This window comes from Zootoca vivipara, chromosome 15, assembly GCF_965207765.1.
Source record: "Zootoca vivipara chromosome 15, rZooViv2.hap1.1, whole genome shotgun sequence".
Taxonomy (NCBI): domain Eukaryota; kingdom Metazoa; phylum Chordata; class Lepidosauria; order Squamata; family Lacertidae; genus Zootoca; species Zootoca vivipara.
In genome coordinates, this window is record NC_142598.1 from 3481831 (window position 1) to 3504609 (window position 22779).

At 47.7% G+C, this 22779-nt stretch overlaps 1 protein-coding gene across 3 annotated transcripts in view; it reads left to right on the forward strand.

Moving 5' to 3' along the window:
- Window positions 1-22779, forward strand: part of L1CAM (L1 cell adhesion molecule) — a 106407-nt gene that overhangs the window by 37426 nt on the left and 46202 nt on the right. For all 3 annotated transcript variants that reach the window (XM_060268696.2, XM_088658320.1, XM_088658321.1), the window contains exons 3-15: window positions 4790-4895; window positions 7259-7455; window positions 9752-9874; window positions 11270-11440; window positions 13156-13267; window positions 15890-16074; window positions 18068-18199; window positions 18297-18440; window positions 19260-19371; window positions 20062-20228; window positions 21627-21786; window positions 21873-22001; window positions 22510-22607. In XM_060268696.2, coding sequence (XP_060124679.2) covers window positions 4790-4895; window positions 7259-7455; window positions 9752-9874; window positions 11270-11440; window positions 13156-13267; window positions 15890-16074; window positions 18068-18199; window positions 18297-18440; window positions 19260-19371; window positions 20062-20228; window positions 21627-21786; window positions 21873-22001; window positions 22510-22607 — 1836 coding nt within the window. The remainder of the gene's footprint in view (window positions 1-4789; window positions 4896-7258; window positions 7456-9751; window positions 9875-11269; window positions 11441-13155; window positions 13268-15889; window positions 16075-18067; window positions 18200-18296; window positions 18441-19259; window positions 19372-20061; window positions 20229-21626; window positions 21787-21872; window positions 22002-22509; window positions 22608-22779) is intronic.

The window sequence follows — 22779 nt, forward strand, 5'->3', positions numbered from 1 at the left end:
CAAGGTGTAGCCAGCTTGATGGCCCTTTAGTGCAGGGGTGAGAATGCCACTGGTCTACAACTCCCAACACCCCTCACCTTTGGTCAGGCCAGCAATATCTAGAGGGCACCAGGTTGTGGGAGGCTGGCCTATAGCGAGGAGAAGCCCTTGAGTCATCCCTGCAGACTCTGAACCAACAGTACTCACATTCAATAAGATTTTAAATGTAGATGCCCCCCTTCAACTCCTGGCACCTGCAGGTTAAAAGGATTGTGGATAGCAGAGCTGGGAAATTTCTCTGCCTGTCACATGAAATGCAGCATTCATCACCAGAGCTGACCCCCTCACAGGCTTGATTTTCCTTTACAAATATCAGGTATGCATGGGTGGGGGGAGGTTGATCTGGAGTGGGGTATGTTATGCAAAAGTAAGAGGACTTTAACCTTTGCCCTTGCACAGTTCCCATTTGGATCAGCCCCCTTTCCCCATGGCTGCTGTTTGCCATTGGTGCAGACGTGAGGGGGCAGAGTCCGCAGCAGGACCACCTCAAGGGCTTAAAGCCCGTCTCCCACTTTCTACCCCACCCTGTACTTCTGGTCCAGAACAAGCACAGCAGGCCAAATCTTGTCATAAGCAGCTGCCCTTTACTGAGTCTGGCGCTTGGCAGCAGCTCTCCAGAATTCCCATCAGGGAGTCTTCTCTCAGCCCTCCCTGGAGATGCTGGGGATTGAACCCGAGGCCTCATGCATGCAAGGCTGGGGCTCTAGCACTGTGGCCAGTAGCCTTAGTAGTGCATCTAGTTTGATCCTGGATGCCTTTTGTCTGAGCTAAATGGACCAGCAGCCTAGCTCAGTATAAGGCAGTTCCTGGTGTTTTATGGCATTACTCTGTACTAGGAGAGCCTAAAAGCCTAAACGTTGAATATATTTCATTCAGAACAGAACAGAAACGTGCAAATAGAGCATGCTATTTATTTCTGTTATAAGAATTTCCATGATGCTTAATCTAGTTTTCAGAGTGCATAGGAAAGGCACAGAGATCCAATTTGAACAATCAGTGCCTTGTTGTGCACTTGCTGTGTGTTGTCGACAGGGCGGCTCAGCTGCCCCCAAGTTTCCACTGCCTCGCCCTCAGCGTGACCCGTCTGCAGGGCATCGTGGCTACAACTGGGAGGCTTCATAGCAGAGCTAGTGGGACCCATAGCATTGATGGATCATTGGGGGTGTGGTGAGCGGGGCAGAGGCAGCCAGAACAGCGGGGCACCAGCAAAGCAGGGCACCTGTCTCTCCAGTTCTTCCAGCCACATTCTTCCCAAGTGGAATCCTTTTCCCAGTCCAGGACTCCTGCTGGGCTGCAGCCCAATGATACCAGGCCAGTATGTTTTGCAATAATGTTTTGCAAATGAGTGTAAAACACAGGCTCGATTTCTAGAAAAGTCTTCTGTCTCTTTGGAACGGAGGGTCATCACGTTCAGAGCTATATGTGATCAATCTGTATACGGGGGTATTATTTTTGTTTGTTATTATGGCGTGTATTTTTGTGCTTTCATATCGGAAACTGCCCTGTGAATTTTGGATTTAGGGCAGTATAGAAAAAACAACAACTCATTTTAAATAATCAAACACTAGCCATCTGAGCTGAATGGATGTTCCTCATCTTCTTAACGACACCCTCAGCATTTGCTTACAAATTCAGACTGTACGGATCAATAATCCATTGCACATGTAATACAATCCTAAGAGTGTTTACTCAGTTCTGTGTAACTTGCTTTCTTGTCAATGTTTTTAGGATTGCAGGCTTAAACTATTTTGCACTAAGTGAGTTTATCAAACTTTAACACTTTATATATGGTGATTCTTTCTGAAGCTAACCTCTTGCTGTGAAACTTTTAGCTGTTGGTAATAGATACAGTAGAATTCCTCTTGGGATCCATTTCCCAATCCCTTTAGGAATCCAGGCATCTAAGATGGGGAATAATGCCTCATGTTTTTCTAATAATATTGAACATTTCCTTCCCACTTTTTTCCCTTTGTGGAGGGAACATGTCTTGCCTTTTGGATCCAAACATTTTGAAAAGAAGTTACGGTTTGCATGATTTAATTTGGAGCGCTTATCCAGTGGCTATGAGCTCTCCCAGTCTCACCATCAGGCCTCAGGGTCTCTCCCTTCCACCCTGGCTCCTTCCTGCCCCCTCCCCTCCCCCTCTTCATGTTTGTGTCTCTCTTCTCCCACCTCCCCTTATGTCTGGATGAGCAGGCAAGTGGATCCCAAGAGACTCTATTCCTCCTCTAATTGGATTGGAGCCTCTTCCCAACCTGTCGCTGACTCAACCAGAGGCAAGGAGCTTCCTCCAAGAATCAATTCAGCTTGTATTGAAGGAAGTGGCAGCCGTGGGGGTGGGGGTTGCAAGGAGGCTAGCTGGATTTTTGGTATCCCCACAGCCCTGGTGTGAGCTGTGAATGGATATTTACAGAACTAGTTGTGGTTTTTTAAAACTACACAACACCCACTCATAGCTCACAGTAAAATTGCCCACTTTTCCAGCCATCCATGGTAGCTCTGCTTTTTAACAACAGCTTAATCTGTAGCCACTGGCAGGTCATTCTATGAAAAGCTTCACCTGATGTTTTCTGGGCATATAGTTGCCATTAGAAATGAGCAGGTCATATGGTCAGTTGCCAATCCTAGTCACATGCCCTCCAACATTTCTCTGATGAAAATAGGGATGTTCTAAGGGAAAGCAGGATATTCTGGGATCAAACAGGGACAGCTTCTGTAAATCAGGGACTGTTCCTGGAAAAGAGGATTACTTGGAGGGTCTGTAGTCGGTGCTACAGCAGGCTTGCCACACAGTTGGGTTCTGTAGCCAAGGGGAGAAGAGGCAGCTACTGCCCTCTCCAAAAGTGGGAAGCCAACCATGCAGGGAGGCAGAGCAGCTAATCAGTGCTGGTTGACCACTGGTGAAATGAAGGGGAAGAGTCATTGCTCAATGGTGGAGCCCCTGGTTTGCATGCAGAAGGTCCTAATTTCAGCACCCAGTATCTCCAGGTCCCTACCTGAAACGCTGGGGTTTTGCTGCCAGTCAGTGTAGAGAGAATACTGGACTAGATGCTCTGATTTTTGCAAGTTGGAAAGTGACAGGTACAGTGGAACCTTGGTTTACAACCACCTCTGTTTATGAACGCCTCTGTTTACGAACGCCGTGGACCCGGAAGTGTTTACATCTGGGTTCCGCGGTGTCGGATGCACAGATTGCTTCTGCGCACACGCATGCTGCGCAGATCGCTTCAGAACACATGCATGCTGCACAGATCGCTTCTATCGACGCTTCGCGCACGCGCAAAAGCGTGCCTTTGGGGAGCAAATGCCTCCGTTTACAAACGCCTCTGTGGAACAGATTGCGTTCGTAAACCGAGGTTCCACTGTAAATGCTTTCATAGAATCATAGAGTTGGAAGAGACCACAAGGGCCATCCAGTCCAACCCTCTGCCAAGCAGGAAACACCATCAAAATTCATCCTGTTTGCTTTGGCCCAGTTGTCTAATCTGTTAAGGTCATTTTGAAGTGTGATCCTGTCCTCTGGGGTATTAGCCACCCCTCCCAATTTGGTGTCATCTGCAAACTTGCTCAGGATGCCCTTAAGCCCATCATCCAAGTCATTAATAAAGATGTTGAATAAGACTGGGCCCAAGACAGAACCCTGTGGCACCCCACTAGCCACTTCTCTCCAGGATGAAGAGGAGCCATGCTTTGGAAAGCATGAGATGAATGCATGACTAATGAGAACACCCTGAAAGCAAATCAGGATGAATACAGGCCATATCCCTGCAGATCAGAACAAATGCCCAGTAAAGAGCGGATAGAATGCTGGACAAATAGGCCATCCGGAGGAGTTCTTTTGCCACATGAATTGTCTGCCACTCTCCTGCTCCCCCATGGAGCGCCTCACTCATTCATGACTTGTGTCACATAGTTGCATATCTGCTGCTCTGCACAGCAGCTCCTCTCACACTCTCTAGCCACAAACCACCTCACTCTCTAGGAGGACACACACATATCCAGTCAACGCACACAGTGGCGCCCCCTAATGTGCAGACTGATGACCATTGTCCACCCCTGGCACTCAAACTGCAGACAGGCACCTGATTGTCCCATGTGTGCCTGTCCTGTCCTCTCCTGCAGAATTTCATCTTGTACACTCCCCTGTCTTGTATACTCCAATTTCATCTTGTATGCTTCCTGCCTGAAACACACTCATTTTGCATACCTATGCTCTGATTGGGCTCCCCCTGCTTTCTCCATCTTGCACGGAAAATTGCATGTTTTATTTCTATGCTATGCAGTGATTCCGTGAAATGGCCACTAACAAACACTTGTTTCCCTCTTTCTCTCTTTCTTCTGTTGCTTCCTGGCTGGTGCAGTTGACCGAACAAACTGTGAGTCTTCATGAAATGTTGTGTGAGTGTGTGTCTGGCTGCAGGGCGGGAGCAGGACAAGGTGAAGGGTCGGCCTGTGTGATTGCATTGTTGGGGAGGGGTCTCCTACCCATAGCTGCCAAGTTATCCCTTTTTTTAAAGGGATTTTCCCTTATGCTGAATAGGCTTCCTCGCGAGAAAAGGGAAAACTTGGCAGCTATGCTCCTACCATGTTCTGAATCTGACCGACACTGTCCTATATATCTTACTGCAAGGTATAACTGTTTTATTGCAATCTGTCCAGCGGGGGGGGGGGGGGGCTGGGCTTCAAAGAGTGGCCCTTTCCATCTTAGGGGTCCTGGTTGCTGATTCTTGCTCCCACCTTGGTTTTCCAGTACTGCAGCCACCTGAATTCACAGAGCAGCCAGATAAGAAAATTGTTATTTTCCCAAATGACGAGGCCACCCTGAAATGTGAGGCCACTGGGAACCCCCCAGTGAAGTAAGTATGACAAAAATACCCTCCCTGCTTTGTCTTTAGGTTGGTGCTCTGATATCTGCACCATACATTTAAAGGGAATTGTAGTTTCCTTTCTCACAGAGCTACAGTTCCCAGCACTCTTAACACACTGTAGTTCCCAGGATTCTTTGGGAGAACCCATGTGAATTTAATGTGCTTTAAACGTATGGTGTGGATGTGACCTTACCACTAGATAGGATGTGGAAGATCTGTCACTGGATCTAATCATTTCTTTTTCTGTTTTTGAAAAGCAGTCATGGCGGGGAGAGAGGAGCCAGGGGTCAGATTGGACTGGTGCTGTGTTGTGTTGCTGGGGGAGGGGTGGGGAGAGTTAACCTTTTCCACCCAGGATGTTTCCCTGGTTGAAATTGCTCCCCCTTCTCAGGCAGCTCTTAGAGGGGGCAGAGACAAGACAGGCACTTGTGTTGCTGTGATAATCATAGGTTCAGGGCTGCGGATTCAGCACGGGAAGAAAAGGTTAGGTCCCAGCACTGTGTCTTCATTCTCATTTTGCCCCCCCCCATCACTACCAGCACTGGTTTTAAACCAAGTCAAAGATGTCAGGAGATCCGATTTCAGATCTTCCATGTCATTTCGAGTTTAGCTCTGAGGCACATTTTCCTCCTTTGCTTGATGCCTGCTGCATCTTACACTGGGAAGGAAATACGGTGGGGGCCTGCTAAGTGTGGGGAGCACCCACCTGCAGAGAAGCTGACCCCAAGTCATCTCTGCCTCCAGTCGCCCAGGATACAGAGACATGGAGGAACTGCTGCCCCCCCTTGCCCCCTGCATTGATTGATTATAAGGAGGCAGGAAGCAAAGTAGGGAATAATTTGGGATGCCTGCAAACTAGATGTTTGGATTGCTTTGCAATTTTGTGTTTTTAATGTGCACCTTTTGTGTAGAGACTTCAAGACTGGGCTGTGAACCAGAGTCCCTGGTTCAGGTCTCCTATCTGCACTAAGAAGTCACTAGGTGGTCTTAGGCAAGCCACTTAGCTACTGTTTCTAGAAAGCTTTTTTTTTTTGGCTAAAATTAGGGAGCAGTCAGGGCGTGGGGATTTCATTAAGAGCTCACCTACTTTCCTCTCTATTAATCAAGCACTCTATGTATGTTTTCCTGGGACGGGGGGATGCAGCCAGAAAGGAACCTCAGAGAATGTTTTTAATACTCAGGCGCATTCATACAGAAATAGGCAGGCTTTTGTATACCTCAATTCTAGCTAAGCTAAGAAGGGCCGTAAAGGTTTAAAACAATACTTTTGGTTGTCCCAGAAATTGATAGGGAACCATTGCAGCTGTCTGAATACTAGCAAGATGTGGTCTCAGTGGCTAGAAATGGAGATAAAAAATAACATAGGGAAATATAACATATCAGTGGAATTTGCTTGCAGAAATGTGTATTTTAGGGAAATGAGCGCTGAAATGCTGTCAAACATTCATAAGAATGTGTTTTTTAAAAGAATACCACCTGCTCATTTATGTGTAAATTTGGCAAGCTAAACTTAGGTTTAGAAAAAATGAGAAAATGAGAGAAAGTGAATTTGACATATCCCCTCAACCTTCTGAACTGCAATGTTCTGAATAAAAAAACAAAACAAAATTCCAAATTTTGCCAAGACTCAAATTCCTAATAAAGAATTAAAATAGAAAGGATGTATGCATAAGCGTGTATATTTGTAGAAATTCTGTTCCTAGGAATTGCATTTTTGAGCACCATACTTGACTATTTCTAAGCCAGAACGCAGCATTCGGCCCTGGGTTTCCACCTCCCACCGTAGGATCTGGTCTCTCCAGTGCTTATGAGACTGGATATTGCATAGTGCTCTAAGCGCAGCTCCCTCTGTTCCTAATATCTCTTTTATTCCCTCTTATGCTGCTCCAGTAATGTTCCTCACCTTACTCTGACCTTCGCTCAGCTCCTAATCTGCTTCCCTGCCTTCAGCTCAGCTCTTGTGAATATGAGAGAAATTATTGCCCCCCTGCCTTCCATTCCCATAACCATCCATCCCCACCATTGCTTCCCCAGTCTCACCTCCCTGTACTGGTACATACTGGTTTTACATGGGGTCATCCCTGACAATCTCCTAAAAGAAACTCCCTCCCTCCTGCCCTGTTGCATTGCACCCCCAATTTTCTGCATAAATCTCCCTCTCTAGATGGCTTTCCTGCCAGCCGCAAGCCTTAGAAGTGATCTTTCCTTGCATATGATTCCAGCTTCCTCCCATGTGTATCTCCAAAATCCCTGCCTAAAGAGATGCCTGCTGCATTTCTGATCTGTGCAGCAGCCTCTTGTGTCCAACATGGTCTCCCTTTCATTCCTGATGCACCTTCTCTACTTGGCAGGTTCCGGTGGACCAGGGATGGGCGCGAATTTGATCCTGAGCAGGTGCCGGGGATGACGCAACGGAACGGCAGAGGGACCCTGGTCATCACGACAAACAACGGCAATACGGCTACCAAGTTCCACGGGCGATATCGGTGTTATGCCAGCAACATTCTGGGCACTGCCATGAGCTCCGAAAGCCAAATTATAGCTGAGAGTGAGTGCGTGCGTGCGTGCCCACCCACCCACCCACCCTCGCTTGGTGGCCTTCAGTCTCCCCCAGCATGGTGTCCCTGCTTCAACCTCACCCTACCCCCTTGCATGGGGGCGTCTGCCAGTCCTGCCCCACATCACACCTCCAGCTGTACACCATGCACACCCACCCCTATGCCTGGCCCAGGCTTGGCTGATGTTGCTCACTTCTGCCACACAATGACTGCAGCTCTGCGCACACGCACACAAACACTCATGTATGCTGCCATACATGCGCACACACCCCCACCAGTTATCTGAGTAATAAATTTCTCCCCTCCCCCTCACAATAAATGTATATCCCCGGCTTCTCCCCCCTCCTCCCTCCCCTTTTACCTGCCTGGACTCCCTGGAGTGCAGCCAGTTGCTTTTGTTTCCATGGAAACAGTTGCCATGGATTCATGGTGTCGGGGTGATGTAATTGCCAGTCCTTTCCATCAGCACCTCTGTGGGCCCCTCCCCCACCCTCTGGCTTGGCCTCGCCCTCCCCATGCCTGCCAAGGAAGGAGTTAAAACAAAAGTGTGGGGGAAAGCGGGGGGGGGGGGGCAGGAGGGGAGAGGAGGCACATTATTGATCCTGCCTGCAACCACAAAAGAGAACTGACACCAAAATGGGCCTTTTTTCTTTTTAATGGTGGTGGTGACAAATTTTTAAGAGGAAGGGAAATTTTACAATCTGTTAACATTCCCTTCTGTATTCCAGAACTGGAACCTTCCTTCCTCAGTGTGCCCTGGCTTCCGCCCTCATATGAAAACCCCCTCAGATTCTCAGCTTGGGAAATCCTGATAGCTTTATTGATAAAATCAGCACACAGTCTCAGCCTCAACTGATGCACAGTATAGGAGGCACAGTTCATGGGTTCATAAGCAGAGTTCCAGGATCCATGGCCAGGCAGAACCAAAGATGTTGTCCCATTCTACTTTTAAAGTTGCATGGTTCTTGTCCCAAGTGAGAAGCCTGTGCTTGCAAGTGAGCACTCCCACAGGACAGTGACCCTCTTCCCCACCACTGCCGGAACTCTCCCCCCCTTCCTCTCCCAGGACCCTCCTCCTCCTCCTCCTCCTCTTCTGGCAGATTCTGCCAGCCCTGCCCTCTTCTGGGGCATTACAGCAGCGGTGTTCCCTCCCTTTAGCTCTACTTCATTAGCTGCTACTTGTGAGTAGGCAAGGCCAAACACCATCATGCCTTGTCAAGCCTCTGCTTTAATAAAACACATGTTGGAGTGGTTCTGTGCATCAGTGTATGTGTACGTTGGGCGGGTTGGAAAACCCCGCCCCTCACCAATAGCACAAGAGGGAGACTTGATGAATGAATGAATCCAGGACTTGATGAATGAATCCCTGCCCACCTAATGCTGAACTTCAGCAGTCAGCGCTATAAGAGGATCTGCACACATCACTGATCTAGACAGTATAGTAGGTGGCAATCTTATTCCCTCTCCCTTGGAAAGAAGGATGGGGGTTTTTTTGGGGGGGAGGGGTGGTGTATTATAGATCAAGCAACCTGAGCCCATTTTGCCCTCAGTCCAAGGTCCTTTTAAATAAAAGCGCCTCTGCCTCTTTTGCAGCACAAATCACTTCTACGACAGATGGGTTAGGAAGCACTTTCTCTCCAATCCCAGAAAATATTCCCTCAAGGCCCTCTTTCTTCTTAATCTCTTCTGTAGCCCTTTTCGAATTACATTTCTCAAGGTGTCTCTGCATTTCCCCAGCCTTGTTTTCACATGGATATTTTGAGGATGCAGAGCAGGAACCCAGAACCCACCCACCCCTTTTAGTGCTCTGGGCTCTGGGCTGCATATCTTCTGCCCGTTCCCAGAACTCTTGGCCCTGTGAGGCATTTCCAGGCACTGAATAATATTCAAAGGGCCAGGTTCATCTAAGTAGGTGTGCTAGCAGGAACCAGGACAAGTCTCACTAGTACAGTGAGACTCTTCCTGCCGCCTACCCCCATTCACACCACACTCCTCAAACCAGAACCCCCTAGAGCAGCACTGGAGGGGAGGAGAAGGGAGATGGTTCCATTGCACAAGCTGAAATGCTTGTTCTGATGGAACAAATGGAATAGTGTGATGCTGAATTCCTCCCAAAGACCTGTGGGATGTACGTCTTCTGTAAAAGGGAAAGAGGAACTGGATGTGTGAAGAAGTGAACCCAGAGGACTTTGCAAACGAGGCTTCTCTGCTGATCTCTTTGGAGTCTTCCCCACTTGCTGTCCCTTGCTCACCCAGTTTCCTCCTTTGCTTCCTGTCTTTGTCCAGGTGCTCCACAGTGGCCAAAGGAGAAAGTGGCACCTATTGCAGTGGAGGAAGGGACCCATACGGTCTTACCCTGCAACCCACCTGAAAGTGCTGTCCCACCCAAAATCTACTGGCTGAACAACAGTAAGTATCCCTGGTTGCCCTTCCAGGTGTGAATATGCAGGTGTGATCATGTGGCAAAGATGAACAAGGTGGGGACTCCTGTCTGCCAGCAGTTGGCCTGCTGCTTAGGGTGAGCACTCAACTCAGGAAGGATGAGGCTTGGGTTCTAGGCTCATTGTCAGATAGTATAATGTTGGGACACATGCCTTTATATTTATGTATTTTTCTATGTGTATTTATTACAAATAAATATTACATATTTATTAGTGGCTTCTTAACAAACACCTCTACAAGAGGAGGGGGTATCACATTCAGGGCCGGCGCATCCATTTAGGTGAACTAGGCAGCTGCCTAGGGCACCAAAATGTAGGGGGCGCAGGCCAGCCTGCCCACCACCCCCCAGTGCTGCCTGGGGCCGCCTCCACTGTGCCTGTCACCTGTTGAGCAGCTTCAGGCCGCTATCTTGAGGCATGCGTGCACGTGCCTCCGGAGAGTGGCCTGAAGCCGCTCAACAGCTGACAGCCACAGTGGAGGCAGCCCCAGGCTCGCGCTCCCCGTGCAAATTTCTGGAGGCGCACGGGGAGCGCGAGCCTGGGGCCACCTCACCGTGCCTCTCAGCTGTTTTTATTTTATTTTTATTTTTTCTATTTTCTATTTTTATTTTTTCTATTATTTATTTATTTATTTTTATTGGGGGGGGCGGGGCGCCAGAAGGTGATCTCGCCTAGGGTGCAAAAAACCCTAGCATCGGCCCTGATCACATTATACTTGCCTTGTATGTATGCAAGTCCCTGGATCAATCTGTGATTCAACCAGTCAGAACAGATCAGAGCTGGGGAGTCTGTGGCTCTCTAGATGTTGGACTCCAACTCCCATCAATTTCAATTCCAGCCCTGAATTGCCAGTTGCGAGGGATAAAATGGGATTTGCAGTCCCACATCTTTTGGAGGCCACAAGTTCCCTACCCCTGGAATAAGCAGTATTCGGGTAAATGGTCTGATTCTATGTAAGTCCATTCTATGTACCCTAGGAGATGGACTTTTGTCAAGGAAAGTGTAGCTCAATGCATTAATCAAGGTGGATTTGCTTGGAACTGATAATTGGGATTCAGATCCCATGGCTTGGTAGCTGAAGGAGATCTGGGGTCTTGTGGGGGGAAAGCAGAGCGCAGGACTGTCAGTATCCACTTTCACTGAGGCATATGGCAGGCTTCTGTTAGAAGGGAGACCTTTGGTCTGATCCACCCGATCAATTCATGAATGAATGAGTGAATGAAGGAAGGAAGGAAATGGGGTGTGATTCCTCTCTTTCCTATGATGTTGGCTGGGTCAAGAGATAAGGTGGGGTGGGAGAAGCTGTGTACTCTGCTGTGGCTTCTCACCCCACTTTGCTATCTCCACTCTCCTTCCCCTCCAGAGATTGAGCATATCAAAAAAGATGACCGAGTTACCATGGGCCAAGACGGGAATCTCTATTTTGCCAACGTCCAGATGAAGGACAGCCGCCCTGACTATATTTGCAACGCCCATTTCCAAGGTCCTCGAATCATCATCCAGAAGGAGCCCATTGAACTAAAAGTTTTCCCCAGTAAGTCTTCAGATACCCTGAATTTCTGAAGTGCAGCTACCTTCTGGGGTGGGACGGTACAGGGATCCAGCAGTCACCTGATCTTCTGTCCACCCAGTCTAAGATACACTGAGAAAGTGTGAGTTTCTTGGTAATTAGATTTGAAGCTAAGGAAGGGAGAAGTTTAACAGGGTGAACAGTTGGCTATGGCAAGTACAGCAGAGATGGCAATCTGTGGCCCTCTAGATGTCGTTGGACTCCAATTCCAATTGGCCCCAGCCAGTTTGACCAATGGCCATGGATGATGGGAGTTGTAGTTCAATAATATCAGGAAGGCCACAGGTTCTCTATCCTGCCTTCAATCCCTCACTTGTCAACTTCAACAGCTGTGTGAAACTCCTGTTCAATTCTGGCTGGTCTTTGGCCCAGTTTGATGATGTTGTTTTTATAATTACAATAAAAGCGCATGGCGCCAGCAGTCACCTCTCAAAAGCTTGTTGGAGAAAGAAGGTCTTCACTTGCCAGACAACAAGGAGGAGGCCAGTCTACCTTCTCTAGGGAAGGAGTTCCAAAGTCTGGGAGAAGACAACAAGAAGGCCCTCTCCCTACCAAGCATGCCTGCGAGTGTGGCGGGACTGAGAGAAGGGTCAATTTAAGCCAAACCATGGCTTTGTGTCAACGCACAAGCATAGTATGCACAGTACGTTTCCGAGCACAATTCAAAGTGTTGGTGCTTACCTTTAAAGCCCTAAATGGCCTTGGTCCAGCATACCTGAAGGAGTGTCTCCACCTCCATCATTCTGCCCGGACACTGAGGTTCAGCACCGAGGGCCTTCTGGCGGATCCCTCGTTGTGAGATGCCAAGTTGCAGGGAACCAGGCAGAGGGCCTTCTCGGTGGTGGCGCCTGCCCTGTGGAACACCCTCCCAACAGATGTCAAAAACAACTACCAGACTTTTAGAAGACATCTGAAGGCAGCCCTGTTCAGGGAGGCTTTTAATGTTTAATAGATTATTGTGTTTTATTTTTCTGTTGGAAGCCGCCCAGAGTGGCTGGGGAGGCCCAGCCAGATGGGCGGGGTATAAATAATAAATTATTATTATTATATTATTATATGAGCTCCAGAAGAAAAGAGCATGGCCGCTGTGCTTCTCTGCAGTGGTTCTCCTGATGTGCTGCACTGCACTAAGCCATGGTTTGACTTCACACATCATCTGAACCTGACTCATGATTTAGCTCTCCCAGACAAACTGCAAGCTGCAAACCATAGGGCAGATCTTGGTTACAGTTCATGGTTACTCTGGAGAGAGTCAAGCCAGAAGCCTTGGTTACTGCTGCAGCAGAACAACAACTGGGGAGGAGCACAGTAGCCACAAACTCCTCTCTGGGAACCTGCATGCTTATGTGCTGGCACTAAGCCATGGTTTAGCTTAGTGTGACATGCAAATGTACCGTAGATAGAAATGGAAGGTCTGTGGCTGAGTAGCTCTGTTTAAAGGGTGCAGCAAGCATGCCTGCCTTGATAGATCTGAGGGACAACTGAGATGGTCCCTATTCTGCACTGTTAAGCTGGTGCAGCTGAAGAGCAGTGCTGCTCCTGCCTCTTCCACAGTTTGCATCAACTGGGCCTCTGCTCTTTGGGACAGGGTCACAGCAGGTCAGATTAGCTCAGAGTGGGCTCAGCACCCTGTTGGTCCCATTGCTGCCCAGTTGCCTTCCCTTCTTTCTCTTCCACAGCCAACAGTTTCTCGAACCAGAAGCCAATGCTAATTGTACCGGATAAGATGCCCAACACGTACGAGGCGAAGCAGGGGGAGCCCTTGGTGCTGGAATGCATTGTGGCAGGACTGTAAGTGCCTTGTTGTCAAAGGGCTCAAATTCTCTCTGAAAAGGACTCCAAAATACCCATGGAGAATGTTGGGGAGAGGAAGTTTTGAAGATCCTTGAGGGGGAAGAGTTCCATCAGAGACAGTCACCCAGTGGATCAGCTGCCGCATGATTCTGCAGCCTCTGGATATCTTGGCTTTTTTTAAAAAAATCCATGAATCTACCTTAGGATACTAATTTCTCTAAATTCACATTAATTTTACCTGCAATTACCTACCTTCACAGTCTTCCTGTGGCAATGAGTTCCACAGGGCAACTATGAATCACATGGAAGTGTAACTTCTTGGCTTTCTCAACCCAGGGATACAGAACCTGTGGCCCTCCAGATATTACTGGATTCCAGCTCTACTCAGCCACAGCCAGTATGCCCAGTGGTCAGGGAAGACAGGAATTGTAATCCAGCAGTGTCTATGTGGAGAGCCACAGGTTCCCCACCCTACATTAAACCCACCCTTTATTATCTTCTTCAAGTGCTTCCCTGGTGTTCTTCCATTACTCTGTTAGTTGAGGGCCGGATTGGTTCATCTGACCATTGGTCATGCTGGCTAGAGCTGATGGTCAGCCCCAGCCATCAACACCTGGGGTTTAGGGGCACTCACAGATCTTTCCCTTCTGGTTGCCTAAAGCCGATATCTGACACACTCCCTCCCTCCCCCTCCCTCCCTCCCTCCCTCCCTCCCTCCCTCTCTCTCTCTCTCTCTCTCTCTCTCTCTCTCTCTCTCTCTCTCTCTCTCTCTCTCTGTGAGAGAGAGATATCAACATTTGATGTTGGAAAGAGGGAGGGATGGATGAATGTAAGATTGTATGTGTGCATGTGCGTGTACATATGGAAGTTGAGAGAAGGCAATAGATTGATGTTCCATTCTGCTTAGTGCAGCATCAGTAGGGGAGACGGTACTTGCAGGTGGATGGGCACACAGCTCCTTTTTAATGTGTCTCCAGAGTCCCCACGTGGCTAGTGGAGAAGAGGAGGGGGAGCCCTCCTGGGATTTTAGTTTTCCCTCCTTGGTGATTTGGCAAGCAAATAGAGACCTCCAGCCCCATCCTCAGGTGTGGGCAGCCTCCCCCCCCCCCCCCGCTGCATAGAAGGAAGCTGCATCCTGTGGGGTTGGAAGCAGGAAAGGCACTTAAAGGCTGGCTTAGAATCCAAGGTGTTTCTTGTGTGCTAGTTGGCTTCTCTGGGGAGAGTCAGCTCACCCGGCCCTTCAGCCACTGGCTGGTTGATGAGGATGAAGAAGGGGAAAGTGCCAAGAAGATCCAGGAAGCACTTTGGCAGCGTTCTTAGTCATGGTTCCATGCATTGTCTGGATGATGTCAGGAAGAGTAGAGAGTACCTTCGAGAGGAAGACTAAGAGCAACCTTACTAGGTGCGCATAGTCAGAAGGGGAGCCAGGGCGTTAGGGTGGTGGCATATTGACCTGCGGGCAAAGCGGTTCAGGTTCAAGCCAATTTTACTGCATGGCTGTGAAGCCAGTCACAATCCTTCAGTCTAGGCTACCTCCTAGGGTTGTTGTGAAGATGAAACAAGACGAAAGAAAAATATGTCACATTGCTAGGATTTCACAGTTATGTCTCGCTGATTCTGTTGGAAGCAAAATTGAGCTATCTGAATCTTGATGCAATCCAAAACTGCTGCAGAGTGAAATAGAGCAGTTCCTGTTCTTATAGCTGATGTGTTCATTGTGAAGCTTATACAGGCAACTGAGAAAACATATTTCCGTAATAGTTAGTAGGTGATCTCTGATTTTAATTTTTTTTCTGTGGTTTTTATTGTATATAGCCATTTCCTGCTTTATTTTAATTATATAGTTGTATATAGATATTTTTAAAATAAATAGATAATATTTCATAGCAGCCATATCGTAGAAGATGAAACCTCCCCTCTTCTCTCTTACGCAAGAGGCGATTCACTACTAAGATGGGAGTTTTTATAAGTTTTTGATTTTAAAATAAAATAATTTTTAAATTAAAAGAATACATTTAGCCAATCAATAAGTTTTTAAGCCATTAATCTAACAAATCAATCAATTAAATGTTTGTTTTTTATTACCATTATATCGCATCTTTTCTCCAAAAAGTTCAAGGTTCTCCCACACTCTGTTTTATCTCTCAACAACCCTACGAGGCAGGTTAGGCTAAGAGAGAGTGACTGGTCCAAAGTCACCCACTGAGCTTCATGGCTGAGTGGGGATAGTCCCGCACTCAGGCCACTCACTACACCACACTGGCTCTTAGTCATTGCATCACTATTGCCAGTGACAGTACTGAAATATATGCACTTTTCGAGAATAGTCTAATTTTTCGAGTTTCACCTGTATGGGGCAGAGAGGAGGAGAGGATCTGGGATAGGACAACGTAGCAGCGCTCTTTCTAGCTGTGCCCAGCAGCCTGTTGGTCCTGCAGATGCTATAAGACTCTAGCTCTCCCTCATCAGCCCCAGTCAGCATTGGCCAATGGAGACGATGGTAGTTGAACCCCAGCAACACCTGGAGAGTTCTTGGTCTTAGCCATAAAACGAGCTGGCCCTCAGACCAGAGTCATTAGCCAATTTTTACCCTCACCCTTTCTCTCCTGTCTCTGGCAGCCCTACACCAACTGTAGAATGGGTCCACCTGAACAGACGGAAGCTTTCGGACCGCGTAATCTTTGAGAACTCAAATAAAACCCTGCGCATCCCAAGCGTGGAGGAGGATGATGATGGAGAATACCAGTGCATTGCTCACAATGACCACGGCACGATCCGCCACAGCTACTATGTGACGGTCGAGGGTATGCCCACAGCCACAACTACACACACATAGTTGGTGGGATAAGAGGGGGCACCAGCTAAGCTGGGGCACTAGGACTCTCTGGTGGGGTGTGTGTGAGGGGGTCTCTCCTAGGAGAAGCCATTACATAGGTTTTAGGTCCCATTGATTTGGGGACCAAACTAGACATAGTGCTAAACTTGACTTTGCAGTCTATTTTGTTTGTTTTAAGTGAATAGTGGGAAGGAGATTTTGTTGTTGTAGTCAGGACTGTGAGAAAAGGGGGGTGACCCCCCCAAAAAAACAACTCTCTGCAATCAGCTAAATGCAACCAACTATGATCTGGTCTCACCAACATCTCACACTGCCAACAAGAACAAACTATAAATATAGAACCTATCCTCGCAACACTGACACAAAAAATCTGCACATATGTGTACTAAGTAAAAGAATGAAAAATCACTACCCCACTTCTTTCTCCCCGATTCTCCCTCCCACCTCTATGACAGCAGCGTCTCACACCGAATGTAACTGATTTGTAGAAAGGACTCAGGCCTTGTATGCATCCTTGCTAACTATGAAAATCCTTTAATAAAGACAACAAAAAGGGTAAAGAAAAGAAAAGGGGGGCAACTCCTTCACTGTGGCCCCATCAAACCTCTCACCCTAAAATGACTCTTAGCCCTGGCCAGTAAGCTCCCAAGGACATCCTGCACTGTCCTGAGAGGTCTCTCCTTCACGCCACCCAAGGTTTCCTGGATAGGGTTCTTTTCCAGAAAGGCGAGGGTGGGTCTAGATATCGCAAGGAACACAGAGCCACCCGCCACTGCATTGTGTCCCTTCCTTCCTTCTACTTCCTGGCAATGAGCTGTCACAGTGTGCTGTGCGATGTGCCGTTGCCATGCTGTTGTTTGCCCTGCCACTGACAGCCAGTTTTGTGTGGGATGGTAGGGGGGGAGGCAACTCAATATTCTGTGCATATGTAGAGTGGAAAGCCGAGAATAAGTGAAATTCTGACCGTTTGTAAGAAGTTAGAACGTCCGCTTGACCAGTAACACTATAAATGTCAGAGACATGGCCGGCAGAGAGGAATCTGCAGAAGGGGAGGAAGAGGCAGAGGAAAAGAGGAACTTGATTCTTTCACACAAGGAAAGTGAGATCAGACCTTCTCGCTCTGGAATGCTGCCTGTAAGTTTTCGCAGCAGCACAGAGATGAAGGAGCAGGAGGCAGGTGGTAGGAGGGAGTTGGATTCAACTCCAGAGCAGCAGGAACTGGCTGCACCTGAGTCTCCAAGAAATAGGAGGCGGAGCAAGCGATTAGAACAAAGGAAGACTGACAGGAAGCGGGGGCGGGTCTGGTGTTTATTTGGCCTTGAAATAATAAATAAATAAAATTGTCCAGTAGCACCTTAGAGACCAACTAAGTTTGTTCATGGTACAGTATAAGCTTTTGTGTGCATGCACACTTCTTCAGATCCCATGCATGCACACGAAAGCTTATACCAAGAACAAACCTAGTTGGTCTCTAAGGTGCTACTGGACAATTTTATATATATATATTTCGACTGTGTCACACCAACATGGCTACCTCCCTGAAGAGAGGAATGAGTTGTGGGAAGCTCAGATTGCTGAAAGCCTGTTATTGCTAATAAACCTCAACTAGTAAAACTGCCAGCATTCCATGTCTTGTGTGAGAGAAGTGCTAAACCTGACAGTAAATATATTACACAAATATATTGCTCTTTGCAATAGCCACCCTAAGCAGGAAGTTACCAGTGCAGGCATGACAATAGCCTGAACTTTGGCTTGACATTCATTGTGGCGCCAGTAACTGGGGTGGGGGTGAGAGAGCTTCAAGGTCAGGAGTGGAGGAATCCTGAATTCCTTTTTAGTTTTCAGAAGTTGATAGGTAGGAATTGGAGGATGAGATTAGAGTCTGTGGAGTTAGCAGTAAGGCTGTAGATTGGGCTTGTGGGTGGGGAGGCACCCCTTTCACTCTTGCCTTCTTTTCTCAGCTGCTCCATACTGGATAAAAGAGCCCGAGAACGAGATCTTTGCTCCAGGAGAAAGTGTGCGCTTGAATTGCGATGTTGATGGGCAACCCAAACCAGAGGTGTCGTGGAGAATAAATGGGATCCCGCTAGAAGGTGAGTGAATGTGCAGGTGCGGACTGTGGGTGAGGGAAAGGGATGCCACCTTGCCATGCTTCCTCTCGTGGGCCTAAACTCTTTTGCTGGGTTTCAGAGGTGATGCCAGACCCCAGAAGGAAGGTGGTGCCAGGAGCTTTGATCCTCAACCAAGTGCAGCCCAACGACACAGCTGTGATCCAGTGTGAAGCCCATAATAAGCATGGCAGTCTCCTCGCCAATGCGTACATCCTCATTGTCCGTGAGTTTATCTGCTCCTCTTGGATGAGCGTGGGGCTAGACCAGCTCCACAGGGCAGCAAGGTGGGGGGAGGCCACAGAGAGCACACACAGAACGGTGTCACCATTCTCACATTGCAAATGACACCTGAAGGTGTTTTTTTTTTTCATTTAAAAAGAGGAAGAAGAAGAAGATAAAGTCTCTTGTGGCTACTTTTCCTGGAGGGCCATTTAGTGATGTGTGCTGGGCTAGTAGCTAGCACATCAACCCCAGCCCACTATGCATTTTGTTGCCACAGATGTCACTGCTTCACATCCTGCTTGCCTCTTGGGGAGGGAAGGCCAAGAGAGGTTTCTCCAGAAAGAGTGAATTAGGTTCAGGGGCCTCTAGCTACTGAGCCTATTCAAACCCTTTTACTTATGGAGATATAAGGAAAACATGAAGGCTTACTTGACCCCATTTGTCAGTAAGAGAAGTACACTTATTCCCACCTCCGGACGTTGGGTTTTTTTCCCTTTCTGTTTGACTTACAATATCTTCAATTTGTATCCTGTGGGAGGGGGATAGGTCATTGTTTAGTTGTGCTGTAAATGTGATGAAGGGGAACACTATATGTACTTTCTCCTGTTTATTTGTTTGTTTTGTAATACAATAAAATATTTAATACAAACTAATTGTAAAAAAACACCCATGTCCTCAACTCCTCCCCCCCCCGCCTTCACTTAAGGCTGGTCTGATATACCTGCAAAACCCTAGATGGGTTTTGTTGAGGAGACAGAACTGGTTGTTTGTTTAGAGGGTGCCATGCCCCAAATGTATCTATCTACTTGATTTAATTCAGGTCTGCCAGCAGAGATCCTGACCCCGGATGGGTTAGTATACAATGTGGTGGAGAACCAGACAGCCACCTTGCACTGTGAGACTTTTGGGGCACCTCGACCCACTGTGAACTGGTGAGTTGTCTGCTATGGTTGATGTATTTCATAGAATCATAGAGTTGGAAGGGACCCAAGGGTCATCTAGTCCAACCCCCTGCAATGCAGGAATCTCAAGAAAGCATCTATGACAGATGGCCATCCAACCGCTGCTTTAAAAGCTCCAAGGAAGGGGAGTTCCCCACCTTCCGAGGAAGTCCGTTCCACTGTTGAACAGCTCTTCCCCTTCCTGATGTTTAGTTGGAATTTCCTTTCTTGTTACTTGAATCCTTTGGATCCATTGAATCCATTTTCTTGGTAACTTTGTCCTAAGCAGCTATGGCACCATTTGTGTATATCTCATCTTCTCTGTGCCAAAGCTCTGGCACTTGGGGTTGAGTGCCATTGAGTGAGTGTAGTAACTTTTACCTGTAAATGGAAAATGATGCCTTATTTGTGTGGGGACAATGAATATATGCTGTGAGATCTTTATTATTAGCACCAATCTGTCATAGCAAACTTTGATTGCTCAAAACTGAAGTTCCAGTATGCACGGAAATCTCTCCTGCAAAACACTGACAGTCTGGAGGCACCTTCTGCCTATGGTGTAAATCTTAAAATCATAGGAATCCCTCTGGATTTTTTTTGTTTTTAAGTGACAGTCATATTGACAACAGAGCATTTTCTTTTTCATGCGCTTGATGTGCCCCCTCTTGCTCTTACTTCCAGGCTTACAGAAGGCTTGTACTCCATCATGGAAGATTACCGGAGCTTTCTATTCACAAACGGAACCCTCCAGCTTGAGAAAGTCCAGCGTGAGGATGCAGGGAACTTCACATGCTTCGCCGAGAATGATCAGAACAATGTCTCCATCGTCGCCCACCTTTTTGTCAAAGGTGGGAGCAGATTTCCCAGAATGCACCACACCTCTCAGATGGGTTATGAATCTGAAGAGAAGTTGGATAGGAAATAGTCATCCCTAAGGCATAATGAGGCTTGAAGGGAAAGATAGCAGTCATAGGTCAGTGAGGTATGATGAAATTGAAAAATAGGTGTTCCACTTTCCTGCCTTCTCCAGCCTGAGCAATCACACTAAAGGTAAACGGAGAGAAAGGCCTCAGGGGAAGGGATCAGATCTTACTTTGTGGGGTAGACAGTTTGATGCCAGGTGTTGGACTACAATTTCCATCCTCCCTTTGACCACAGACCACGTTGGCTTCAACTCGCATTGCCCAGCAACCAGGTCCATGAGGCAGACTGAGACACTGCCTTGGGCAGCTGAACCTTGCAGGGTGGAGCCCAGTGACCATCAGAAAAGTGAGGAGTAGTAGTGGCAGTGGCTTCCAGCAAGTTCTTGTGAGAGTTGCATGAGATGCTGCCAGAAGCTGCAGTGTGCGACCCTCGTAAGCAAAGCTTTGACAGGGTGGGGAGCAGCAACTTTCCTGTTTTGCCTCAGGTGTCAAAATGGGACGGGATGCCCCTGCCAACAACATATGGAGGGCACCTCATGGACTACATTCTGCCCACTCTGAGCTGTCAGCCACAGCCCCTAAGGCAGGCATCCCCAAACTGCGGCCCTCCAGATGCTTTGGCCTACAACTCCCATGATCCCTAGCTAACAGGACCAGTGGTCGGGGAAGATGGGAATTGTAGTCCAAAACAGCTGGAGGGCCAAAGTTTGGGGATGCCTGCTCTAAGGCCCTTAGTTGAACATCTCCATCCTCCTGTATAGCCAGCTCCACAGATGGATTTTATAGATAATACTAAAGTTTTGTGATGATTCAGGTTCTCCTGAGTCTCCTGCCCTCTTCTGAGGAGTGGAAATAAGATCCTGTCTTGGTAACCTCACAGTAAGAATGATATGTCTCCTGGGGTGGCAGCAAATCTTGTTGTTTTTTCTCATGCTCACAGTTTAGATTTGCCTTTTGTCTTGTATTGCTGAGGACTGCCTAAAATTAGCATATTCAGGCCACTGCCAAGGTAATTTAAATCAGAGCAGCTTCAGGAATAGGCCTACTTGGTTTGAGGTGCCATTCAATGTGAAAGTGTGGGGAACAGGTCAAAAGTGGCCACCTGGTTCATTTCAGTGAGGTGTGCGCAGGAGAACTTCTTAACAGGTTGCATTTCCTGAGAATTTGTTGCCTGGCCCTGTCTACAATGGGAGGTGTTCAAGTCACACTGTGGAACGATAGGGAAAGAGAAGCCATGTGGGCTTCTGGAGGTCTCATCCCTCAAACCATAGCAAGGCATGGTGGGGAGAGAGGACACGACTCCACATTCTGTCCCTGTTCCAGGAGCCACACAGTTTGAAGTGGAGCCTACAAACACAGAAGGGGAGAAGGGTGGCCACGTGACGTTCCATTGCAAAGTGCTGTTCGATGACACCATCCCAGGCCCTGGTCTTGAGTGGCACCGAAAAGGGCAGCCGGTTAAGGAGTCCGCTGACAATGACAAGTGAGTGGTGTGGGCTGGGCAGGGTTGTGTGGAGGCCTGTGGACTGAGGGAAACTACAAAGCACCCTTGTTTTATCCACCTGCTAGGTATTTCATCAATGACACATCCCTGACCATCACTGACCTGGACTATTCTGACCAAGGAATATACACCTGCCGGGCTTGGACAGCTCTTGACTCTGTGGAGAAAAGTGCCAAGCTTTGGGTATATGGCAAGTACCAAAAAAGGAGAAATCAGATATGGGTTCTTTTACCTCTTGTAAAATGGTTGTCTTGAGTTCTTTACAGGTAGGTAGCCGTGTTGGTCTGACGTAGTCGAAACAAAATAAATTTATAGATAATACTAAAGTTTTGTGATGATTCAGGTTCTCCTGAGTCTCCTGCCCTCTTCTGAGGAGTGGAAATAAGATCCTGTGAGGAAATTGATATATGTGTGCATGGGAGAGAGAGAGAGAGACATGTTTAAAAGACAAATATGTATTAACTAAAACTACTTCCACTTCTAGATAGCCCTATACGTTAATGAAATAATAACAACATTAATTATACCATGGGGTGGGGTGGGGAGAGACAGAGCTGCCATTTAGAATTTTAATCTCAGGATCCAAAATGTTTTGGGTCAGCTCTGGGAAAACTGCTAAAGGAGGTACAAAGAAGATTTGGGGCTTTTATCCTGCGGTCGCTCCCTCATCATGGCTCACATGAGGGTCTCTCTTTCAGGCAGTCCTGGCCCTGTGTCAAATCTGGAACTGTCAGAGCAGGAGGACTGGCAGGTGAAGCTGACATGGACCCCAGGAGATGATCACAACAGGCCTATCAAGGGTAAGAAACAGGGCTGAGGGCAGCGTGGTGCTTAGAGCCACCATTGTCATGTTATCAGTTTGGAATCCCCACTCAAAGCCTCCGAATTCTTGGCTTTTCTTCAGAACTCTCACACACGGGATGTGTTTGGGTGGGAGGGCAGGATCCAGTCATACCATGGGCAATGGCAGGA